A 20533-nucleotide genomic window follows, 5' to 3' on the forward strand; every position below is an offset into this window, starting at 1 on the left:
AAGTGTTACATCCATAGGTGAGGTGACTAGTCAATCAGCCCCACATAATCTGGGTTCCAATCCAGGTTAAATTTAAGGGATACATGAGTATGAACTTTGTAACTAGGTGTGGTAAACATAGCCAGGTGGCCCATCCTTTCTCTCTTGCAGCAGAAGCAGGCTTCCTGTAAAAAAATTAAACCACCAGTAAACCACGGTGAGCATGCCACCCATGGCATCCTCATTAGGAGATTAATGCTGTCAATGTCAGCAATAAGTAACATATTGAGAGTACCCCCTCAGGATTCTTTTTCTACCATTTGGCATGAGATACAGAGAACCATATGGCTCCACAATATGACAACACAAACAGGGAAAATAAAGCAGTCATACAATGATACAGAAGGGAACGCCTTCCTTGCTTTCAAAGCCAAGTCGATGTAAGACAACATGGGAACCAGGCAAACACCAACAGGCAAATGGCAAAAGTTTTCCCTGCTACCTGAGAGTTAAAAGTAACCCACAAGATGGTTTGACCATGTCTTATCTCTAGTAGGGGCTGCTCATTTGGATGCTTAGGCTTGTGGCCAGCAGACCAAGCTCTGGTGATTTCCTCCAGCCTCACTCTCCCTTTCTTTCCATCGGTGGTGGTAGATCCATATTCCAAGGGGCTTGTCTACTCAGGTGATTTATCATTAGTGGTGCAGGATACGTCCATAGATGATGAAGCCCATAACATATTTCAGTTTTTTCTGTAGGGGTCTCAGGGACAAAAAATGGTTTCTCTTTAGCATAATGCCCCAGTAATTATCCTGGGTGGCATGTATTTTGTGGCCTTCATGCATAAAGGGATCTTGTTGCTTAGCTGCCAGGAGCAGGTCTCAAACTTGTTAGAGCTATCAGAATGCTTACTTTCCTTGGAGCATTTTGCCTGTCATTTTTCCGGAATTGTTCCTGTGAGTCTTTTGCAGGTCCAAAGGTGGGTTAAAGGTCAGGCTTGTAAAGTCAGGAATAAATCAGAGCATAAAGGCTATTATAGTATTCTTACCCATTGCCTCCGAAATCCATGAGAACTGCAAGTTATGGTGTATGTTTTTATCTTCCACTTCTGTAAGATCTGCTTCTCAATGCCAATAATCTTATTCCAAATCTATTGCAGTCGTCAGTTTATGCTCCATGGCTGTGAGTCTACTTTCTGTCTGCAAAACATGGGAGTTACAGACTTCAAATCCCGCTCTGATTGAAAGGACAACTGCTTATGTCCTAAGGATATTTTCTTCTAAGGAGGAGACTGAAGTATGCAGGGCTGTCAATTCTTTCAGAATACATTCCAGAGCTGTGTCTTCTGCCATCACTTTGGTGTATTTTATTGTCTTGCACGGCTTCTCTGTGTCTGCTTCTGTGAACAAGAATTGCATTGCCAGCTTCCACATCTAGGCTGGGTTCAAACAGAAGAGCATTCATAGCACAAAAGGATCATTTTGTGTACTTACACTATAAGGAGTCGCCCACAAAAGTGGAAAGTCTTGTTGGGTGTAGCTTTAAGTTTGCTCCTAAATCTTCAAGCAGGGGAATGCAAACGGTCCATTTAGTACTAAAAGTACTTCATAACTTGAGCGTGGCCAAAGGAGTAACTATAGATAGAACATTATGATTCTGCTTCTACTTCACTTCACAGTGGACCGGCAGACTTGACAGTCTTTGTCCAGGGATATGGGTTTAAAAGTGGTATATGTCAGTGTAGTGGAGTTATTGAGTGGGCATTAATTGTTTAGAATTGCAAAGTAATGCTATGATGCATTACTGCCAGTGTTTAATAAGATGAGCACGAGGGGCCCATAAAAAACGGCGTGATCAGACAATGGGGTCTAAATTGATAATTTTTGCATCTGGGTACCAGTCTTGTCTTCAACTTTCACAGAAGTGATCTTTCACAATTTTTGGATCTATTCAGAGCTCCCTTGTGCCCAATCCAAAATGGCTGCTGATAAACTCTATGTGGCAGACCTTTTTCTATTTCTATCACTGCCAGACCTGGGCGTACCACTCTAAAGCCCTGTCAGAGGCCATCCCAGCATCTATATTGGTTCAATGCACTGCAGGATTCCAGCAGCCCTGTATGTTGTGATACAATGCCCTGTGCTCCTCTCTGGGTCTCTGGCAAAATTTTATTGGTGTATGTCAGAGTATCCTATACAGAAATATTGTCTGACATACAGATTGTGCCCTAAATATTGTTTACAAAAATATAGTCACATCGGGTGTAGAGTTTGTAACACTTGCCCATCAAAGCCACCAATAATCCTGAATATGTGAAGGGACACCTTTTACAATTTGCAGGATATTTCATCATATTTTGTAATATTTCAAAATGTTTACACTTTCATTGTGGCCACAGCTTTTTGAGTTCCATTTCTAACAGTGGAACATATGCCCAGATATGAATGGCGTTATGATATTATCTTGTTCATTTTTGTGCCTTCCATGTTTGTCGCAAAATCTAAACATAGTCAGATTGTGAACGTCCACTCATGCTCTTTGGAGGTTCTTTAATTAACACATTGTTGCAAAGATGTATCAGATTGTCAGCAACCTCTGTTACACTGCAGCAACAAGTATTCACTGTCTACCTCCATAAATACATGCTTACAAAAAGATACCTATAAATAAATTCAGATATTCATGTATATGCTGATATCAAAAGCAAAAATATAAATATATATTTTAATTATTGAGTGCTAAAACCGTGTTGCATTTTTATCTATACACTTTTCTTAAAACCAGGCATTTTGAGGTTACTATTTTGTAATTGTAATTAATAAAGCAATATTATTCTGATAATGGCTGCGCTTCTGTGCTCTGAACAGAACACCAAAATGTTAACCATTTTAAAAACCACAGAGTCTAGCCTGTGTTATAGGAAGAAATTAAACGAAATTGCAAATAAAGTCTTAAAGTCAATTATAACAAGCAAAACAGTGTGCATTGTGAGGCTTTGACTCATAGATTTCGCACACTGGAATTGTGAGAATTTCAGTGAGTACTATATTGCTAAGATATTTGCCCCACTTGAGGGAGTTAATGACACTGATTGACTCCTAGGAGTTTGTTATGAATCAGGTAGCAATTTCTCCAACCATTGCTTGGCACCATGTCTTGTTCCCCAAAGTGTTTTGAACCCTTCAGAATAGGAAGGGATGTCAGACAAGGGTATAGTATGGAACGTTTCCATTTAATTTGTATATTAATGTCTGAGACATTTACTTAGTACAAAAAGGTCAAGAAATGTCCAAAGTTGGTGGTTGTTTAATTCCCATTCTCCCATTCTGATGTATTGGACTGCTAATGTCTGCAAAACGTGTAGATCCCTTTGCTCCCTACCTACATGAGCATGATTTCAAAAATAATTAGGTGAAATCTTTTTCCATTATTTTTGGTCATAGGTCTACAAAATCTGGTCTTCACGCACTACTGGGTACTAACATTTGGAAGGTTTAATCTTTGTCATACCTAGGAATACAGTTCTGTTCAGATGGGAATTGGGTTCAGGAGAGATCCATGAACAAACAGCAATTTGATTGCTCTATTGAGTCTATTTTAGATTTGTTAACAAACTGGGACAAAAGCCTTTAAAAGATAAGACCATGGTTTACAATTCTTAATGAATTTCAGTGGCTTATTATGGAGCGGGAGTGTGGGTGTACGTGGAGTGTTAAGAGGATATTTACAAGGAGAATGCATCACCGTTGCTTCCTTGTTTTTGACGCATTGACGGTGCATTCTCTGCTCCATGTTACCCCGCAGTTACAAAACACTGCATTGGGCCCAATGCATCCATTTTTGATGAGCTGCATAAAAAAAACCTGCTCTGGAACCAGCTGCACTAGGCAGTTTATAATGTATACAGGGCAGCATTCCTTTGTATATACTCCTGTAGGACTGACGCAGTTATATTTATAAGTTTTCCACTGTGTGACGCATCTTTAAGAATCGTCGCTTCCAGCCTGGAATATGTCAAAATTGATACGCCTCTTTAACCCAGGCGTAGGAAATGATGCAGTGGCTTTTCAATAGGAATATGCCCATTTGAAGTCACTTCATACATTAGAACATGTCTGTATTTCACATCCCCTCCACTAGTACTGGGTCTACATATGGCAATCATGTTCGGGACCCCTTGACCAATCTGGGACCATGGCACCTATGATTTAGTCACACCCTGCAGCAAGGTTATGTGACGCTGTGTATTGTTTGCAAGGAACAGGCCAGGATTGTCACTTCTCCATGGAGGAAGGGATCACCAAGTCCAGGTCTGTGTACCAAAGAACAACAGGTAACTGCACACATAAGGTAGGCAATACAGGTGTTTCCCACATACATCATATACTTGTATTCACTCACATAACACTGTCACTCACTATGTTCACACATTCACGTCTCCACATGCACATAAGTAGACAATGTCTACTGGAAAGTGACACAAAGCCATACTGTTTACACTACATCCCGGACCAATGTGACATTGTAAAAGGTGCTTTTCCACCATTTTAGAGTTTCTCACATTGGTCCTGACACATTTGGATACTTGTGTCAATGAAAACTGATCGAGCACCTCTAAATTTTGATGCGTCGCTGAAGTTGCGTCTTTTCTGAGGCCAACTTCAGTGATGTGCCACTTTTGTTGGTGATTTGTTACGGCAAAGTTCCCACAGATGCATGAGAATTCATGACGCACCTTGGGTCCTTACGCCATGGTGCCCCTTACTGTTAAAATAGCGAATCCATGCCATCAAAACGTACTTCTGCACATCGTAAGTATTTTTGGCGCATTGCTGCTGCAGTGCAGCACCCCGTCATTTCTTGTAAACATGTCCCTTAGAGTCTTCAAAATTCGAAAAATTATTTTCTAAAAAGACCATTGACGATAGCATTTAGCTGTTCAAACTTTATATGTAATTGGAAGATGGGTATGAATTACCAGGAAGACTTTATTAGCCTCTGGCCCCTTCTGCTGCTGCATGATATATGGACAAAGCTGGAAACGTCCTTTAATAGGTTAATGCTTTGGGGTTACCTTTCTTTTGACCACTAAGTTCATTTCCCTTGGTTAGCTTACCTAGAAAGCCCGTGAGTGATATTAGATGAATCTGATACTTTCATAGTCCTGGTTAATTTTGTACTATCCCCAAATATTACAGCACAACTCTTTTCTTGGATTCATGTAGCAAGAGGGGGTGACAAGTGGAAACTAATAAAGTCACCAATATTTACCATTCTTTGCATCTAACTACGGAGGGTTTGCAGTTCATGTATCTGCTGTTGCTAACGCTCAATATAGAGTTATGTTGACCTATTTCCGACCAAGCGCAGTTCTCATTTTGGATGTTTTCCTGAGAATAGTTGAATGGTCACGAGACCATTTGGCCTGTCCCTGTGATCGGATGTCTTAGCAGAGCACTTTACACTATATTTGTTGTGTTGTAAATTGTATAAAGAGATTCAATTACGCTATATTAGACCCTTATTGAAGAAATACAGTTTTATGCAATGCAGTCCCGCTTTGTTATTTTTGCATCAACTTCAAACAATTGAGGTATGTTCTGGGGTAATAATTTTTTTAAACAAATTTAAGGTGATAAAATGATTAGTTTTTAGCTGAATTAGTGCAGTTTTGTGCTAATAACTTTTTTTATCACAGTCTTTAAGGGCCAGGAGACATTGGTTCGTCTTTATCTGAAATTGTGTTTTAGTATCATGTTCTTGTTTTTATGCTTCTTTTACTGTATTCCACTGCACACTTGTTTTCACTAAACATTTATTGCTTTATGACGATAGTTGTTTTTTTACGGTTAATTAACCATATAAACATTGATTTACAGACTGACTGACTAACTGACTGACTCATACACGGAGCACACTGTGGTTCCTTTCTTAGGTAAAATGCAAGTTTCCTCAAGTTTATTCAAACATTATGTAAGGAATGGGTGTTCCAGTGTAAACCCAGTGGGTGTCTCAACATCCTACTTAACTGCGACTTGTCCTAGCATTTGTCATGTTGAGTGGATGCCCGTAGGATTACTGTAATCTCATATTGTTTGCGCTTTTCATCTCTTCATCATGTATATCCTTGCTCGTATGATGATGAGACAAGGATCTTCCAGCTCATAGAACAACAATTCTGAGATCCAAGTTATGCATTTCTAAATATTACCTGCATTACTGTAGCTCACTTGCTTTAATCTGATGCAATCCTCTCCCTCTTCAACTGTTTTTTCTCGTACTGTGAGCAGTGCCAGTGTAAATGTATTTGATCTTCCAGCCACTGCTGCTAGTTTCTATTTTCCATACATCAACTCAGATACTCCACAGATTAGAAATGTCATTTCAGTTTTCTGCGATAGTGACAATCCCACATTTTTTTGGTCCCACTTAATAAGATGATCTAGCCTGCCTGTCTTCAACTCAATCCAGTTAGGATGTCTTCTTTTATCTGGGAACCCTTCCAATCTTAACGCAGAGCCTTAGCAAAGGAAGGAAAGAGCCGTAGTCAAAAATAATCCCACAAACACTATCCAACAGCTCAGTGATTTGCCCCTGCTGTTCATGCAGCTTGACAAGTGCTAGTGAAATACAGGCGGGGTCTTTAAGTTTTATATTTTCATTTGTCATCATGTTGATATGGGAAAAGCAAACCTGTAAGCCTGCAGGCAAGTGCATGACATTTCTTGTAGCTTGGACATGTTCAAGAAGCATTGCTGATAGAAATTCGTCAAGGAAATGCAATGTCAGAAGGTGGCCTTTTTGGAAAACAGAAGCACAAATCGTTGAGCAACCTGTTTTTTGAAACTTTCAATAGATTTGTCATGTTTATTTGTCAAAGATCTGCACATACTGTCAGATGACACCTGATGACCTCCCTTCATACAGTATCAGATCATACACATCTGAGAAGGTAGTTTTATATGGTCAAACATCTACTACCAGAGACTAGTAAGCAGAAATGTACCTTTCACATTTTACGTTTCTTTGTTTCTTTAAAGAATGGCTTATGTAATCTTACTCAAAGTGAAAGAATGATTATTGGGGTAATTATAACATCAACTAAATCATCTAAGATTAACACCCACAAGCATTCAAATTCATTAGGTTCAACTGCCAACACTTTCGGCTGACCAAGGCATTTCAAAGGCAATTTGCATGAGTTTTATTTCACAGTGTAATGAGCCAAATAATTGGTTCTTTTAATCAAACAGAGACACATTTTGGGGCAAATTTAGGAACCATTTGGGGCAAAAAGGGGTATGTATTTCAGATACAGATGACATGCATTTTGGTTAATCTATGATGGTGAATGGACTAGACATTAGGATTCAGGAAGTTTTGTGCAAACCTTAGTTTGCTACTTATTTGAAATATTAGGGAGCACTTTCCAGGAAACTTAAGAGTATTTTGGAGTGAGGTAAAGATGTGTGAGCAGTTGAAGAGAAACAGTTTCTTGTTTACTATGTGTCAGACATTGAACCAGAAGAGTGCAAATTATAGGCTGCAGTCTGAGTGGACAGATTTCAAATATCAAACTGTGCCATTATACAAACCTATACTATTTTTCTCTGTCTATTCCATTTTTCTGACATTGGTTTGTCACTTGCGCGAGTTCTAGCCACTGCCTTCCCGCCTCTTCAGCCTTTTGTTCAGTCTTGCCACTGAGATTAAATTTTGGCTTTGCTTTTCTTTGCTTTCAAACTGCTTAGTGCAGCAGTGGAGCTCGATGCTGAGTGAAATAGCAGTGCCCCTCTGAGGCTCTGGAATGATTTCCCCCATGGTGGCGGCATTGGTGGCATCAAAGGGCATGAAGTGACCCTGCCCTCTTCCCCCACTTGGGGCAGAGAGCATTGCTTACCCACTGAAAAGGATAGTGAATGTGGCATTGGCAGGGGGGCTTGCTGGTGCTGCAATCAGGATACGCTAGTCGTCATTTAAAGAAAATCCTATATTATACAAGTATAAGATGTTACCTACCATATCATGCACATATCATAATTTATATAAGTATCACTATTAATACCATTGTTATTATTGCTGTTGCCATAATTATATCTAACTGAATGTGCCTAAACCCCAGCAGTCATCCACAGACACTAGTCTGTCAGGAAACGTTACACGCGTCTTTGAAGGCCTATACAATTCTGAGCTCATCTAATGGAATGCAAACTTTTCTGTACTTGTGTTATTTTCCATCTACCAGTTTCCCACTGCCGCTCAGCTGAAGACTTTATACGTTATCAATAGAAAGGGTCCCTGTAGAAGTCTTCAAGCACTGCCAATTTCCATTTTGAAAAATAAGGGAAATAAAGAGTTTTCAACAGATCACAGGGCCTATAGGCTAAGATACATCATAACTCTTGAAGCCAAAGACGGTGTCTCATCCTCTGTTTCACAATGTTTGAGTACTTCAAATTACAAATGACAGCAAATATTAATAAGTATTACTCAATTTGTTCTATCCCTTGGACCTGGGTGGGGATGATTTGCTTTCTTGCTCCCTGTTCACTCTTTGTAAATTGTGTACTCAAATTCTTGGATAAAGACCAGTGCATATTTATTTTTAATTTTCTGTGTATTCAAGAGGTTTGTTGGGCATGAGTAATGTTGATAGTATTGATCACAAATTAGTGTACATGTACCCCAACTATTGTTGCCAAACATACTTAACATAAGTAGCATTTATGTTTCACCCAAATTGGATACTGTGGGGTTCACAATGAGAAGATTTTCAAAAACATACCTAGAGCTACCTCTGTGGTGCATGGCCATGCACACTGACTTGCACTCTGTATGACAGCTTCAGAGAGGGAGAGGGGAGAAGGAATAGTGTTATTAGTAGTAGTAGGAGAATTTGAAGCCACCATTTACAGTTGGGTAACATTAGACACAGGGATATTGAAAGATTATTTGAAGATTACAGTTCGTTGTAAAGCAGAAATAAGGACCAGCTACCCTGCATTCAGGCTTTGACCACAGTAATTGAAAGTAAAACACAAAATACAAGAAAAAAGATGTATTGATCTATCCTTTGCTCCATATGCCTATGTATGTATGTTTATAATATAAATATGTAACAAATGTTTATAAGCATACTGTTTCCTTGAGTTAGTTAAATATGTCTCTCTAAATCAATTGGGAAATGGCCTATGTAAAGATTTGTCTTCCCACTTGGCTGTAGCAGATTACCAACTTGTCAGTCCTCCTGAAAGATGACTGTTTTGAACTGAATTCTGTCTGTCTGCCTTGTTTGTGTCTATCAGCCTTCTTATGACAGAGATGTGTAGGCGGGAGCACTTTTCCACTCCCCTCAACTTATTCAGTTAAGGCCATTTTGTAACAAAACACAAATTATTTGTAGATCAAACACTGTTAAAAGAGCATATTTTGTGGTGCATTAATTGAAGATGCTCCAATTTTAATCAGTGTTTGCCACTCGTAGGTAGGTGGCTGGTTAAAGATATGGAGAATACAAAAGCAGGAAAAGTGTCACAGATTGAGGGCAAAACAAGTCACCTCCCTTCCCACTGCACTAAAGGTCGCCATAAGGATCTTTTTTTAAACTAATTGCAACACGATTAGACCAAATGATTCATGTACTACGCAATTTCAATTGAAATTGGCTAAACGCCTAAGGTTTTACAGGCTATTCAGATGCAGAACTCATAAAATATCCCAATACATCATGATCTGCTGACTTACTCTTACCCCACAAAAAAAGAGTTTTAGGGGAGGTTTACCTCCTAAGAAAATGTTGATGAAAACATACCTAACACAATCCATTTCACATCCCAAATTCACGGGATTGGTTAAAAGGCATACTAAGCATAGGTAGTTGATGTAATCTAGACATGACTCCATTAGGGTCGCCTACTCTTTTTCAAAAGCAGTAAGTGTCTCTGTTTACATCTAGCATTCACTAAATGTTCTGTTCTAATACTTTTTGAGTACATAATCAGTGATATAATGGGAAAGAAAATCTACTTGAAAAGAGAAGGATGGAAAGATAAAGTCACACTTATTTTACTGTCTTTCCCAGCTTTGCTTTTCCTAATGTGAAACGGATCCCATCAGCTTAATAAAAGAAACGCATTCCCTTCTCAAACATATTTTTTTTTAATTAACTGCATGAATATTTTGACCAAATGGCATGTTTTCGTATTCAGTAAGTACTTTTTAAGCCCCAAACATCAGCCAATCATGTTCAAATGTACTGATTTTATACAGATATATAGCTTTTGCATTTTGAATTGATATACTAACTATTCTCCAACGATCTTTCTTCAATATTTAGTAAATAAATACATGCCATTTATTGTCATCTGGTCTGCAGCATATATAGAATGATGTGACACTTACATGTATATGCAATGGTCCAATAATAAAGTAAAGCAAAAATTAGTAAGGATGAAGAAAAAATAAAATGTATATGCTTAATCTATGGTTTTGAAACTCTGTATGACCTGTAGATATCATTGTTCTATATGTCAGTGACCTCTGTCCATTGGAATACGTGTGGTATGAAAACTGGGCCTGCCTTGAGATCGCAATCATTCCACCCAAAAACTCGTAACACACCTAAAACCACCCACATCACAAAAGCTGATTGGCGAGCCAAGGGATTGACCACTCCTGTCACAGATAACGGCCTCTGCAAGCTAAAGTTGTCCAGATAAAAACTTTCCATGTAATACTGGCCCAAACCTTACTTGAGCACCATCGTCACTGAAGAGGAGACTGTTTTTTGGAACAACAAGGAGTCGATTTTCCTAGTTGGAGAAGAAAGTATAATGACTATCATTTGAAACTCTACTAAAAGCCCCTCTTGTGCGGCTTAAACACCAGCAGAAAATATCACCTACAAACTGATTCACCAGCTGTCATTCACAATAGTCTACACCGTCTGATGTAGCGGTAATGATCCCTGCACAAATAAAGGATGAAAATAACTAAAATGTACCTGTGAGGTAATGTTTAGACCTTGCACTCACTTCCAGGTCCACTGCAGTTACACAAAATATACTTTCTTTTGTTTGCAAAAATTGCACTTTTTCCCACCAATTTTTTATGGGAAACTACAGCTGCTGAGGGCTCATTGTGGAAACAAGATCTTTCCTTCAGCTCTTAAATCTGAAGTGATGGTCATTACTTGTGATTTAGGTGTGAAGGCTTTGTTGAAGGCTGATAGTGCCCAGACTCAATGCAATGGTCATTCTAAAATGCTACTGCTGTCAAATTCGGCCCATAGTTATGGGTTTGGTGGTGCAGGGCAGCACAGCAATTCACCTAGTAGTGCTGCCCTGCATCACAGGGAAAGGCCAGCCATGCACTGCATTTATATAATATGGCACATTCCTGACCTTTTCCCCAGCCTTGACACCCTTTTGGCAGCCTATGCACCAAAGCAGGCACTTTTGCACCATCTGTGGTGCATGCAGGATTGTTTTTGTGGAGGAAGGGACACCTTCCTACACAAACCCAATCCTGAGAGGCTTTTTCCTAAGAAAGAGTAAAAAGCAAGGAGAAATAAAGATATTTCTCCTCATTACGCCTCTCCTGGGGAGATGTATCTTTCTGTGCATTCCAAGGTTTACAAGGTTTGGTAAATCCAGTAATGCATTAAAAACCCTGGGAGTTGGATGGGAACACACACGCAATGTCCATGGAACACCTCCTTTGTGCAGAACAAGGCAACACAGCTATCTGGGCTGCATTGCTGTACTCCATATTTTTGAAGCCATTCAAAGTGCGCCTAGCACAAACCACACATAAATATGCCCCTTAATGTTTTGTATTCTTGGAGGGGTTTACAAGACCTCGCAGACGACAAAAAGTGTCATTTGTAATTCATACGAGTATATGTGAGGTAGCACTAAACATTTGTGGATGCATTAGCAGGCAAGACTTGAGTTATAGATGAATAGCTCTCCCTACAAGGGCTTGTCCCTCTGTTAGCAGGCACCAGGATGGCAGCTGTAAAACAAAAAAGTGTAAAAATATATGTTTTTTACTCTAGCTTCTACCAATAACTCTTTTAAATCGAGCATCTTCGTTAGTCAACTTTCCAGTCCCAAAAATGTAGGTAAGTGTTGAGAATCTCTAGGTGGTCTACTACAGTCGAACACATTCTTCTACTTACATGTTTTAAGCCACCTACCCATGGCTTATTTTACAGATGAACCTCGTTATCAGTCTATCATCAAGAATTGTATCTCCTTTGCTTATCTTCTTGTGTAGTAGAACTACATAGTCTTCCCTTTCCAGTATTTGCATCTCACCACACAAAATACTAAGAAGGTTGTTTACAGTTGAAAGGGCTGTCCGCCATCTTGCTAGGCCATTCATCTATTCCCCAAACAATTGTCAACCTATCCTTATTGTGAGATTCCCCACCAGCCTGATGGAGATGTCACTGCCTACAGAGCAAAAGGAGAAACCATGGTTGCTCTGAAAGCAGAAAATTTGCTGAGGGTGCACCATGTTGTTTTTGGTAAACACTCTGTTTAAAAAAAAAGTAAAAGCAATAGACAAGACGTACATAGATATGTCTCCATCTGTGTCAGAGTCACTGTTTGATTTCCCCACCCAAGACTGCCATGTCTTGAAAGAAAATCTAGTGGAAGTTACAATGCCCAAAATAGGATGGGGCATCGATCACTGTGACCTGACTACCCTGTGGCAGATGGTCTGCCATGTCATTGGCTATCTGTGGTAGAGCCAGCTGAGGCTCCACTGGCACTACCACTACTGGCGGGATCATTGCAGTTACCCCAGCTCTAAACAACAATGTATAATTGGTCACCCACTTCACCACTCTCCGAAGGAGCCCTTAAGCACCATGGAGGATGGCAGTACCGATCTTCAGCTGGTAAATACAGATTTCCCAACTTCCCTTTTCAGCATTTCAATGTCACATAATGCCTGTATGACTTTTTCAGTGCAGCTTGTCATGTCTCTGACATGGTGGAGAACAATCTGTAGGGATACTTGAAATGTGGGTCTGGTAATAAACCTCACATCAAGTCAAAGTCATGCCAAAGATTTCTTGCAGCCCCACAGTTTTTCTTCACTCCATCTGTTTGTTCCTACTCTACTCTTCTGATTCACTCCAATGCGTGTATCCATTTGTTTGTTTGCTGTCTGACTGTTTGTTTGCCTATTTCTCTGCCTGCTTATTTGTCTGCCTCTTTCCTAGACCAGTGATAGCTATGTCAGTAGTTTCTGATAAGACGCACGTCATGGGAAATTCACGTCTACTAAACTTTAAATATTTCGGTAGCGATTTTAACATCTTACAATATTATAATTAATCTATTTTCTGAAACTAAATAATGTAGTGAATTTAATCTTTCGAACAATTAAGTTGAAAAGTCACGAAATACCACAAGACTGGGGGTGAGTTTTCAAGATGTATTACCCAAGTCCTCAACACAACCCGCAGGGCTGGCAACCGCCCTCTGCTTTTTAAACATCATCAAACTTCCCACATTCTATGTCCTGTGTCTTGGCAGAATTCTAACTGGAGTTCTAGAGTCAGAACCCAACGTAAGTGTCATAAATAACAATAAAATATTTGCATTACGAGAAAGCAATATACGCCTTATAAGAAAATGCTATGTACCCCACGTGTCTTTGGGATGTCTAATGTGACCCATGAGCAACAGCATGTCTCTAGTTATACAAATCCCACATACATTAAGAGAGAAAAATATCGGACTCTCCAAACCATAATTGCGTAATAATACTATATTTCAACCATTACTCCCTGGTGGTGTAAGCTTGACATGCTGCATATTGTTAAGTAATGGGGAATTTTCGACTTGTCTCATGAAGGAGCTACAGATCTGGGGCAGAGAAGTTTAACTCATCGTGCCTCATATTTACAAATTAAAATCTTTTCCAATTAGGTTACAAAAGCGGAATTTCTGTCATCGTGTAATAAAAAGATGTGTTTCTGTCCCAGTTCTGCCTTAAGGAAAAGTCGTCTATATTGTTACAGATAGAGGCTGTTCTCAGTCAGCTACAGTGAGCAATCCGATTATGGCAGGGTTTAGTGCAGTAACTGACTCCAGACTAATCGAATTATGTAATGTCTCTAAAGATCAATTAGTGTGATTTGTGTCCCTCCCCACGGGCAGTTTGGGAAAAGTAGACTTAAATACCTGAAAATGAAACCCAGAGATCTGCCCGAGTTCACACTATTCAGACCCTGACAAAAAATTAACTCATAATGAACAATCTTTTATTTTATTTCTCAAGAAGACCGGTATAGTTTCACTAAATACGATTGCATTTAATAACTTTTCGTGTTGTTGTTTTTTTTCTTTCCCCAAAATTAAAATTTCTCCGAGTCACATATTTTTGTTTTATCACAAGTGTGGTTACAATTCAATTAAAAAAACTATCTCGGACCTTGAATACGATTGGCCTCGTTTTTTATGATCCCTCCCCAAACATCATAATTAACATTGACAGCAGTATGACCACGGCACACGGAATAGTATGATCACAGTTCGTATTGAGGAAAAGTATCCTTGGTGTTCAGGTTCAGGATGTGGAGAACAAAATAGAAAAGGCCACAGTCGATGATGCACAGTGTCTTTATTTGTAGGCACAGTTTGCCACAGACTTGCGTTGTCTTGGAGAAACAGCCAACACGTGTTTCGTCACATAGGTGACTTCATCAAGGCTGGGCCGTCCGGCCAGGGAGATGAGTATTGGGTAAAGTCGATGGTGGTGTAAGTGAGTACTATGTAGTAGAAAGGCTTTGTAATGCAGATTACGTTTACAGCTAAATGACTCACGGCGGTTGGTGAGTGGAGATCCAGTGGATGGCAGGTGAGCGAGACAGGCCCTGATAAGCCTTGGGTCGGGACCCTGTACAAACAGTGGAATGGTCGTCAAGTGTAGCTCAAGCGCATCTCGGTGTGATAATTAACATTGGTTTAGTGTTGACCACACCCAGTAATTACCAAGAGTGGCAAAGACCACACACCCGGTTTACATTTTGGTTAATCAAACCTGTGAAGTGTAATGGGCGCAAAAGCCCAGTAAATAACTGGTCATGCTGATTTCAAATCAAATCATTAACATTTATAAAGCGCGCTACTCACCCGTGCGGGTCTCAAGGCGCTAGGGGAAAGGGGGGGGGTTACTGCTCCTCGAAAAGCCAGGTTTTTAGGAGTCTCCGGAATGCGGAGTGGTCCTGGGTGGTCCTGAGGCTGGTGGGGAGGGAGTTCCAGGTCTTGGCTGCCAGGAAGAAGGACCTCCCACCCGCCGTGGAGCGGCGGATGCGAGGGACGGCAGCGAGCGCGAGGCCAGAGGAACGGAGGAGACGGGTGGGGGCGTAGAAGCTGAGGCGACGGTTGAGGTATTCCGGTCCCTTGTTGTGGAGGGCTTTGTGTGCGTGGGTGAGAAGTCGGAAGGTGATCCTTTTGCTAACTGGGAGCCAATGCAGGTGTCTCAGGTGTGCGGAGATGTGGCTGTTGCGGGGTACGTCGAGGATGAGGAGGGCCGAGGAGTTCTGAGGCATTTGTGTGCAGAAAGCACCAACGTGTGTATGCTATTTTCCATTTGTAAGCCAGAAACTTAGAATCTGAGGTAATTATCGCACCCCATACATTTTAAACCCCAGTATTGGATTTTATTGGACGTGATAAATATGTTATAATCCAACAGGGAACTGGCAAGCAAGGCCTTGTTCATTTGAAATCAATATACAATCAAGACTGCGCACACATTTGTATCTTTGTGTAAATGTACACACATTTACATTCTGCAGTTTGCAGCTGACTGATAGGTTCTCTTTTCAGCCCTTGTATTATTTTTGGATTGGTGCATGCATGACATTGCGCCTCAATATTCTTATGGTTTGATTTAGAGCTACACTGGTGCTGACCGTAGCGGTATTCTGTTGGGGGAACTTTGGCGGGCGGCCTCCGCCGCCCGCCAAAGTTAGAATCACCCCCTTAATTCTCTTTGCAGTTACTGCTCGAACTCAGGTTGGTGACTGCAAAGAAAAAAAAAATACCTGTGTAATTTTGTAGGCATGCACATACCTGGTGCGCTCATCTACAAAGTGACGTAGGTGGCTATGTCAAGATCTTTGTTTTTTTTTTACTTTAGCTACAGTGCACAGCGTGGCTAAAAACCACTGACAAAGCCAATAGGTTACAAAGATGAGATACACTGGCTTTGCCAATGCTTTTTGGATAGTGCGATGCTGTGCACTAAGATTTTCAGTAGTCAAATGATGGTGCTGTTTGAGAGACATGTTCCTTTCTGGTGGGATTGGTGCAATAGATGTTCCTTGACCATCATCACATTGGCGCTGATTTCTTGACCTTCCACTCAATGTTTACAGACTCAGACTAAAGTCGCAACACTCATTTCATATGTTTCATTTCATGATCTGTCACAAGGTGATGATGACGTTTGACCACTTTTGACTTTGGAATTTCGAGCAAGTGGCATTTAGCTGCAAGGCTTTCTTACGCCAATCCAAGCAAATAATTCTCTTGTAGTAGTTTATTTTAGTTTTTGTTATTTAAAGTGTTGTAATAGCTCTATGGAAAATATTTGTCTGTTTTTTATTTTCTCAATATTGATTCGCATTGTTGGTTGATATGTATGAAGGACATCACTCACGCGTTGGCACCTGATGACATGGCTGGAAGTGACATTGGATAAATGTTGAATATGATGCCACTGCAGGAATTACATCAGGTGAAAAGTAACTCCACTGGCATCACAGAAGTGACCTCACAGAGAAATGTAAAAACAATAAAATAGAGAACTTATTGAAACACATAACTCACTTTGTAGTTATGAGCCATATAGTAAATATTTCACTTCATGACTACTGTGGTCCACCCTCAACTAAAGTGGTGTCTTGATATAAATACCACACCGAACCTGCACACAATGCTTTCGGTTGAAACCCCAACGAGAGAGTGTGTTACTGCGTCCCTATGCAGCTAGTTTTCATGCACAGAGCCTCTGTTTGATTTTCCTTCCTTGGGTTCTCTGGCACAACATAGTTAACAATACACGTGGTTTGAGGATGGGGAGGAGGTCCAAGATGGTTTCTGGTGCTTCTGAGGTTCAAGTGGGCTTTGACGGTTATAGCCTAATTTGTTCCATGCATCTACAAATGAAATGGCCCTAAGAAGCCTCAGATGTTGATGTATAGCCTCAAATGCTCAGCGCATCTTTAAAAACACTTAGCTCTAGATGGACTGCAGGTAAAACCGATCTATGCTTTAATCAGTTGAAAATATCACAGAACATACTTCTTAACCAACAAAACGTGATGCAAAAACTGATGTTGCTGCTCGTCTCACCTTTTCATCATGAAACTCGGTTTTATAAAGTATTCCGCTCACTGCGATCTCTTAAAATGTGTTTATACTGCAATCCTTTGACATTGGGTAGCACGCTTGCTTATATTTCTTTGCGTGCAGTATCATATGGTGATTCATTTGCTTACATTTTTTCCTATCATAAATTATTTGTTTTAACATCTACAGCTACCACCCACCAAAGTAAATGTAAACGTAGAAGCTACTTCCTACAGCTCATGGTTCATGTGGCTCAGCTTACAGTCACCACTTCTCCAAATGAGGGTAACATTACAATGCCACTGATTAATTGTAAGAGTCTATAAGCGAGGCTTAGTGTAATTGAATGTTATTGTCTTCAAACTCTTTCATACCAAAGTAGAATTTAAACTTAAATAAAGTCATAATTTAAGTTATCTATATTGTTAGTGACTTTTAAATCATGTTATGTAGAGACACTGAAAATTAAATCTCATCATAAAGGTGCATGCTACTTTTTCATCTTGTTTCAAAAGTGATAGTTAAAAAACTACACTTAGCTTTTTTTTATTAAGACTGGTGTTAAACAGTATGGCCCATATTTAAGAAAAAGTTGCGCATCAGCTATGATGTAGCACTTTTCTTGCACCCCCCTAACATCACCTAACAACACCATAATTGCACTGTATTTATAATACGGTACACCCTGGTTGTCATTAGCGCAATAAAGTCAAAATTGTTGACACTATTGTGGCGCTTCACTACACTAACGTCAAAAATTTTGCAGCCAGTGCAGCAAAGTGCAAGGAGACCCAGAGGTTACTATGAGAGCGTCATTTTAATGCATGCTTTGAGCAGGCGTTAAAAATGATGCGGAAAATGGGGCAGTGAAATCTTTTAAATTTCACTGCGCCATTTTTGAGGACTTCCTAGTGCTGGAACGCACCCCCCTTGCATACATTATGCATGCGCAGGCATAATGTGGCTCAAGGGGTCACAAAGTGGGGCGATGCATGTATTGCATCACTTTATAAATATGGCGTGGTAGAAAAGAGACTTTAGCGCCGCCATGGTGTCATAAAATGCTAGGTGGCACTAGGGGCTCTTAAATATGCCCCTATATGTGTCCTGTGAACTGTCACTGTCTTCCCTCTTCCACAGTGGAAGTTCTGTTGCTGAAAATAACTTACAGACTTTGGTTATGTTTAAGCACCTTACCAGGAATCTATAGCTAACTACAATATTGTGTTTTATTACAGCTGGAAAGTAACATGGTCATAATTTGAAAGGTGCGGGTTGAGATTATCAAATTTAACGAACAAACATTATTACAATTCTACACAGACAAACTGGAAGAAATTTAGAAAACAATGTATATACCCACCCTTCAAACGTGGATTAATAATCATATTGCTAAGCTTGTTTCGCGCAGACAAGCCAGTGACTTTTTTTTAAACCTTTCAGGACCATAGATCAGGAAAACATAATAAAATATATTTTTTGAAAGGGAGCATTGCAAGTTTCTTTGGGTAAGTGGGCCCTATATCTGTAAATTGCTTATTAGCTTATTTTGCTCATTAACTAGCTGTCCATATTACTGTAAATAACTTCGAGCAGTGGTTTTTATTTTCCGAATCTGCACGACTATATTTATAAAATGTGTAGCAGCTGCCCAGGCTCCCAACAAATCTCTTCCGAAAGTTTGTCTTACTGCAGAAGGGCAGTTTACCAACTGAAATTCCTTGGCATATTTTTGTTGAGGAATGGAGGGAGAGGCCAAAGGAAGGGGAGCCGGCTACTATATACAAACAGATAACAAACATTAATACCCACAACTTCTCCGGCACTGTGCTGATATTTTCACTACAAGCATCCCCTCTTTATCTTATCTGTTCAGAAAGTAAACACAAGGTTCCCATTACCTCTCGATATCAGTGAGTCTGGAGGAGTCGCGGAATCCTTTAGCAAAGGGGTTGCTGTCAATTTTCAGCTTGGTTATCTGAAATACAAGAGAAACACAATGTTATATATCAATATTTTGGGGCTTTTTAAGATTTTCACCTAACGCCCTGATTAGCAACTAATCCTCTACTTTTCAATGCTAAGTGCTACATTTACTCAGATTCTCCCAAGAGCATTCGGGGAAAAGTCTTTTAGGACATGTTGGCTTACAGCATAGATGGAGTCTTAAAGGAGCAGGACAGCCCCCTCTAGATTAGGTAAGAAATTAGTGTATGCACAGGAAGGGTTTCCAAACTACTCAGGGATCAACAATCTAAAGAAAATGAGATGTCTCCAAAAATATTTGAGGATACTCCTGTTTCACTCATCCATAATCCGATGGGCAGCAACCTGCAGAGAGCAGCTGCCTACGCGTCATGTGACTTTAGATTTGTTTTCATTCAGTGCTATGTATAACTCAGAGATTACCACTCGTTTGGCCTCTTTAGCTTGATATAGCCAGCTATCTTTTCTCATTTATGACTGCCCTATGACGCGCACCGTTCCCCACACAAGGAGATTCTGCCCTCCTACGTGCAGACAGAGTGATCAACTCAGTAGACAGAGATTCAGCTAATATCATATTATAAACTAGCTGATGGTTAATATCAAATGATACACTAGCTGTTGGGGAGAAACCTGGGCGTACCTGCTTACTAATGGGGAACGATATTCTTTTTTTTCAGGTGAATTTCAATCATTTAACATAATATATGTTTGCAGTACATGTTTAGTTTAATTAATGTTTTTCGTTATATATCCCCAATGTCCTTATCTTGTCAAGTGTCCTTTAAAGGAATCGTTGCAGCGTTTATTAGTGCACGGTCACAAAAACATATAACTTATTTATGTCACAGCTTGAGCTGAATGTATACATTTTTTGCTGCGAAACTCTGATATTTCTGTTACTGAACTGGATTTTGTAATTCTATAAAACTAGACATTGGCATCTCACACTGAAAACCTACAAAGATAGCAAATACTTTCATCATGTCTATTTTGCTGCTGTTTGTTGCAAAAAACGAGAAAGATTAAAAACACCAAACGATTCAGAAAAAGGAAGGAAATACACTATACACAGTAATGATGCAGGAGAAATGTAGGGGCAGTAAAAAAAAAAGTGGGACACTATTGCAGGACTGGTATAAGAGAACAAACTGGTGAAAAAGGAGAAACAAAAAAAGAGGCAAAGC

The 20533-nt window shown here is 39.9% G+C and overlaps 1 protein-coding gene across 3 annotated transcripts in view; it reads right to left on the bottom strand.

Annotated features, from left to right (window-relative positions):
- The window catches only part of TBX20 (T-box transcription factor 20), a 95305-nt gene that overhangs the window by 23223 nt on the left and 51549 nt on the right, over window positions 1-20533 (bottom strand). For 2 of the 3 annotated variants that reach the window (XM_069215490.1, XM_069215492.1), the window contains exons 6-7: window positions 19262-19338; window positions 8765-8821 (exon numbers count right to left, since the gene is read on the bottom strand). In XM_069215490.1, coding sequence (XP_069071591.1) covers window positions 8765-8821; window positions 19262-19338 — 134 coding nt within the window. The remainder of the gene's footprint in view (window positions 1-8764; window positions 8822-19261; window positions 19339-20533) is intronic. The other variant, XM_069215491.1, reaches the window with a different exon arrangement.

The sequence above is a fragment of the Pleurodeles waltl genome, chromosome 2_1 (assembly GCF_031143425.1).
Source record: "Pleurodeles waltl isolate 20211129_DDA chromosome 2_1, aPleWal1.hap1.20221129, whole genome shotgun sequence".
Lineage (NCBI taxonomy): Eukaryota > Metazoa > Chordata > Amphibia > Caudata > Salamandridae > Pleurodeles > Pleurodeles waltl.